Source organism: Crocodylus porosus, unplaced genomic scaffold (genome assembly GCF_001723895.1).
Source record: "Crocodylus porosus isolate Cpor-Errol unplaced genomic scaffold, CroPor_comp1, whole genome shotgun sequence".
Classification (NCBI taxonomy): Eukaryota; Metazoa; Chordata; order Crocodylia; family Crocodylidae; genus Crocodylus; species Crocodylus porosus.
In genome coordinates, this window is record NW_017728943.1 from 59,818,754 (window position 1) to 59,824,753 (window position 6,000).

The window sequence follows — 6,000 nt, forward strand, 5'->3', positions numbered from 1 at the left end:
TTCCCCTTTTGAAAAGATGGTTACCCTACAAGAGAGGTGTGGCCTGACAGGGTATACAGATAATCAAATCCCACAGGGCTTGTCCTGATTGTTGCGCAGAAAGGCCTTATTCACCTCCTGCTCCTGATTAGGCAGACCTGTACTGCTCCACCTGTAAGCATAACCCCACCCCTGTTATTTTCTCCCCCAAGATATTCATGAATTGGGTTTTTAACCTCTCCCAGATTTAGCCACTTTTGATATGCAACACCAATCTGCCTCAAAGATGAACCCACCCCATCACAGTGCTATCAGCTGTGTCATACTTTGTGCTCAGAAGACTTGCTTCTTGTTCCTTCTCCCTCCTCCTGGTGCTTGTACACTGCTGCGCACTTCTCCCAGCCCCATGATTCCTCCATCCTTACCACAGGCTCATAGAACATGAGGGTTGGAAGGGTCCTCAGGAGGTCATCTAGTTCAGTGGTTCTTAGTCACCTTTGTACCACAACCCATTTATAAACGAGGACCCGTCCTGACCCAGAGCCCTTCACTCCTGACCCGCTGCCCCAGCCTCCTGGTGTGTGAGGCCGGGGTGGGTGTGGCATGATTAACGCGGGCCCCCAGAGGCTGGCGGGGCATGAAGACCGCCTTCAGCCAGTGGCAGAGTGGTGGGGGGCATGGTAGCAGCAAGCAGGGAGCTCCCACAGGTGGCCACAGTGATGTCAGCAGCAGGGTGGGGTTGACAAGCGCTGACCAACAATCAGTGACCACCCACAGATGCCGCCGAGAGCACTGGTGTTGGCCAGCGGCAATTGGCAACTGCCCGCAGACTGTGGTGGTGGTGGGGTGAGTGGTGACTGCCCACATGCACCACCAGCAGCGTTGTTGCCGCTTGTATCAGGGGGTACACTGCCAAACTCAGGGGGTACGCATGAGCCTCCTACATGTTGTTTATGGGTTGTGGGGCAGGCTGTGTGCATGTGTGTGTTGGAGTCAAGGCGGTGCCCCAGCAGCCCCTCGCAGGCCAGACTTCTGCCAGCCTGCAAGGAAAAGGGCACCATCTTTAAGTTTGTCTGCTGCCCTTTCATATAATCTTGCGACCCACTTTTGGATTGTGACTCATGGGTTGAGAAATAGGGTTGCCAGCTCTAACTGAAGCTATTCTGGGAGATTTCCCCTCCCCCCTCCCCAATGTTACATAATGTCATTAATTTCATTTTCTTAAAATATCCTTTTAAAATCTCCCAGATTGCTTTCCATAGTCACTGGGAGACCAATGATTCCGGTAGACTCCCGGCCAGTCGGGGAGGATTGGCAACCCTATGGAGAAACCCTGAGTCCAATCCCCTGCTCAAAGCAGGGCCCTCTCCAACTAGATCACTCCAGCCCAGGCTGTGTTACGCCTCCAAGGATTATTCCCCCTTCTTTCGCTTAGTGCCAGTTTTGCTCACCGGCTCCCCTCAAGCCCCAGCCCAGCCCTCCTGGCTGCCTTGGGTTTCGCGCATTGGTTCTAAGACGCAGGAACAACTGAGGGCCGGGCTATTACAGGGGGACAGGATTTGGGGAAACTGTAACCATGACACCTTGCGAGTGGGACCTGCACAGGCCGATCCCTGGCTCATGGGCCAGGAGCAGCGAGTCACAACGTATCTAAGCGAGGCCGCGGGGCACCACGGAAAGAGGCAAGAAGGTGACGTAACTTCCCAGCCTGCGCTCCACAAGCTCCCCTCCCCCCCGTGGCACTGGGTCAGCGGTTGCTCACTGGCTCCTCCCGTCTCTTGGCCCCGCCTCCCGCCAGAGAACTAAGCTGCGGGCCAGGGAAGGCGCGTGCAGGTGAGGGCGGGGCCCGTGCGGAGCCCCGCCCCGTCGCGGCAGCAGTTGGTGGAGCTAGACCCCGCTGATCAACTTCAACGCCTGTGTGGGCGTAGGCCGCGGCTGGGCTGCTTTGGGCTTGTCTGTGCGGCGCCTGTCGGAAGTGGCCGGAAAGAGCGTGACGGAGTAACGGGGAGGAAACGGTGTGGGACAAGATGGCGGCGGCGGTGGCGTGGGGCGGAGCGCGCTTCCTGTGGGGGCGGATCCGGCAGGTAACGCAGCGGGGAAGGGGGAAAGGGATCCCGGTCCCGAGCGCCTGCGCGGGGAGTGGCAGCGGCTTGTCCCGTCGCCTGGCAGTTGGGGGACCCGCGCGGCTCGGAATTCTCCGGGAGGCCGGGGCTCCTGCGTCAACGCATGCGCTTCCTGAGCCGAACCCGGTGACGTTGCGTGGGAGCCGCGCGCCGAACGGAGCCGCAGGGCAGGTGGCAGCTCGGGGAGGGGCCTTAAAAACCTGCAAGGATGGAAGCTTTTTGGCAAGGGATGGGCGCCATTTGAAGGGTGCGAGTTGCGGGGCCTCTTTCCGTCATGGTTGCCTGATGTTTTTGGCCTGTGAGTGGGGTGGGCAATGGCTGGTCTGTCTGCAGGCCCTTATCCAGCACTTCTGTTGAACCAATGACATGGCTGGAATCAAGGTAGAGAAGCTCTTGACTGTAAGGTGTTCTTCATAATGAAAGGGGCAGTCAGCATGTACTAAAACTTCAGTTTTGTAATTGCTCCTTTCATTCTTTAATTTAAAGCCAGGGTGCCCAACCTCTGCAGCCCACAAAGCCTTAGCATCTGACACACGGGCTCCCCACAGGTCAGGGAACTGAGGGTAGGGGAGCAATGGCAGTTAGTAATGGCTGCCAGATTCTCATACCTGCTCTCCCTGCACAGCCAGGGCATCACAGGGCCCTATATTCCTGCACAGAAGGGGGCAAAGGGCAGCCCAACCCAGCCCTGACCTGACATGGGGAAAGGGGGCACAACCTAGCTACAGTTCCAAAGCATGGGGCAGCCTGGCCCTGACTTAGTGGAAGGGGGAAGGATGCCTGACCCAGCCCCAATCTGGCTGTGCAGGGGGAGCAGACATGGGAGTTTTGCATCCAAGGGAGAGTGCCACTGCCAGCTGTCATTGCTCCCCTACCCTCAAACTTTCTGACCTGTGGGGGGCCTGTAGGCCAGATGTTATGACTGTGGGCTGCATTTGGCCCACAGGTCAGAAGTTGAGCACCCCTGGTTTAAACTAAAGAATGAATGGAGCAATTACAAAGCTGAAGAAGTTCAAGAGTTAGTTTAATTTAATTCCAGCCATGTAGTTGGTACAATAAGAGACTACCCCCCTCAAAAAAAAAAATCCTTGCCTTTTGCATTGTGATATTCAAATAGAATTTGAGTGTGTAGCTATTTCAAATGAAACAACTTTTATTTTATGGAGGCACTTGATGCCCTACCCCCTCCGTAAATTAGTGGTGTGCTATCTGAAAATGTAATATTGTAGACATAAAGCTTTATGTAAGTAAATAATACTAGAATTTGCAGTTTGGTGCTATTAGGTGCCCTGACTCCTTGCAATAAGAGTTTAAAAAAGCAAACAAAAAAAACCCTGAAAGAACTTGAAGAAACAGTGAATTGGTTGCAAATGTTTGTATCCGAAATTAAGATTTTAAAAGCATAAATCCAAAGAATGTGATGTACGTATGCAGCAAGGTTAATCTGGAGTTTTATTACTTATTACTTGAATAGACAATGAGTCAAATCAGATGATAAATACGAGTTTGAGATGCTCACTGCTGTGGTAGTTTTGAATGGCAAAGTTTCTCCATTGCTTCTATTAAACCACTCTTATTCATTTTATCTCACACTACATCCAACTCCTGTAACTATTGCCTTAAATCATGAAAGGTGGCAGATATTGTGCTTATAACATTCCCATGGTATATACCATGAGTTAACTGTATAATTCTCTTATAGTCGCAAAATTATGCCCTTTGAAGCAAGGAATTCTGTAAAGGGTGCATGCCCCAGGAGTAGCGGTGAGGCCTCTGGGGCACCCTCTCAGCTTTTTTTGGGCAATCTTCCCTTCAGCTAGCCTCCCACACCCTGTCTTTAGAAAAGGGAGGCTGCCCTAGGGCTCCCCAAACAAGATCTCAGTCATGAGCAGGGATTTCTTTTAGCTGGTTTTCTCTGCTTTAAAAAATCCCAAGTTCTGTGATTAAAACCCCCCAAATCTGCTTTTTTTCCATGATTAAAATAAGACACCTACAATATATGTAGGTAATTAGTTGAACACGGTGTTCTTGGATATACTTAAAAACTTAAAGCAACTTGGAAGCCTACCAGTGCCTCAATCATTATAATAAAATAAATTCTAAGAACCTATATATTTTGGCATTTGATTTTTTTTTTTTTTTGTCTAATCATGGGGGGGGCATGAAATCAGAGCTTCCTCTGCCCCCTCTACTCACCAGGTTGCAGATCTAGCGGTGACTGTTCCTCGTGCTGCTTTGTGGTGCTGACCAGCCCTAATGTGCCCGTGCCCCTCACTCATGATCTGTAGGCCCTGCCTACCCCTGCCATTCATTCCATCCTGGCAGCAGCAGCTCCCCACCTGCACCAGGACCAACTGTGACTCTCCCCAGCTACTTTGTGGTGCTGATTAGCCCTGACATGTGCCCTGCCCTTGCTGGTGCCTCTCACCCGCAAGCCACAGCCCCCCTCAGCTCTGCCTGTGACCCAGTGTCCTGCATTCTGCCATCCCCCAGCAAAGGGAAGCCTGGCAGCAGGCAGGGCAGGTGGGGGCAGGGAGAGAAAGGGAGGGGGGAGTCAGATGGGGACACAGTAGATGCTACTCATCAGGTCAGGTGGGATCTATCCCAGTTGCCTTTTAGCTACTGGCTGCTGCCCCCATGCGAGTTCCTAGCCCGCCATAGTCACCACCCTGCTGCTCCCAGGTGCTCACCAACCAAGTGGTTCCAGATAGTGGCAGTGGGCACAGCGCAGCACAGCACGTCCCAGCAGAGCAGGGTAGCAGAACAGCTGCAGGCCCACTGTCGCTGCAGCTGGCCCCTGCATGCTGCCCAGGGATGCTGCCACCTGTTCCTGCTGCAGATCCCAGAGCTGCTCTGTTCGAATGTGCTGTGCTAGCTCATCATAGTTCGTGCACTACCAGCCCGGAGCACTCGGATGTGCCTGCCACCACCCTCTGGGCAGGGAGCTTGGGAGCAGCAAGATGGGTAGCAGGGACTGTAGCAGGCCAGGGACTTGCATGGGGGCAGTAGGCAGGTGGTTGTGGCCCTCACTTGGTGGCTGAGAAGCAGCTGGGGCAGACCCCGCCTGGGTTACTGTTGCTGCATCCCTCTCCCACTTCCCCTACTCCTCTGGGCTTGGGGCTCTCCAGCCTCATCTCTTGTACTCTGATCTGGCAAGCTATAGCTTCACATACCTTCCTGGCATTCTGGTGACATCCACATCTCCCCTTTTTAGTCCCATCCAGTCCACCAGTAGTAAACTAACACAGGGAATAAAAGCACGCTGGCTGTAACAAAAATAACCTGCTCTAGGCATAACAAATTACAGCAATAACTTATGCAGCAAGACCTCCCCCTACCAGGAACTGTGTTCTTTCATAAGGCACCAAGATTTCACTGAAATTCCTTAGTGCAGCTCTGTAGCCAGCCCAGCATCCCCCTGTAGTCCTTGTTTTTTCATCCAGTGGCTTGCCAGACTAGATTACCGGGCTTGGCTCAGGCCCAGGTTTATATGCCACTCAAGCCCTACCCCCATACACTCCAGTGCTGTTTATTAACCCCAGCCTTGCTGGCTCTGGCCTTTGGATTACAAAATCTCTTCCCTTAAAGGGCCCATTCCACTTTTCTGTAGCTGAGTAAGGATTCCCTGTTACAGACCCCCAGAAAGTTACTTTTAGTCCCTCATGTTTATGCATTGGTACAGCATTTAATTATATGGTCACATTTTCCCACAGAATCTTTTCATAGTTTCATAGTTTCTAGGGTCGGAAGGGACTTGAGCAGATCATCTAGTCAGACCACCTGCCATGGCAGGAAAGAATACTGGGGTCAAATGACCCCGGCAAGGTGTTCATCTAACCTCCTCTTAAACAACCCCAGGGTAGGAGCCAGCACCACTTCTCTTGGAAGCTGGTTCCAG

At 52.6% G+C, this 6,000-nt stretch overlaps 1 protein-coding gene across 1 annotated transcript in view; it reads left to right on the forward strand.

The window, feature by feature from the left end:
* Positions 1-1,946: 1,946 nt before the first annotated feature.
* The window catches only part of MRPS10 (mitochondrial ribosomal protein S10), an 11,401-nt gene continuing 7,347 nt past the window's right edge, over positions 1,947-6,000 (forward strand). The window contains exon 1 of the mRNA XM_019549425.1: positions 1,947-2,063. Within this exon, the coding sequence (XP_019404970.1) occupies positions 2,007-2,063 (57 nt within the window). The 5' untranslated portion in view covers positions 1,947-2,006. The remainder of the gene's footprint in view (positions 2,064-6,000) is intronic.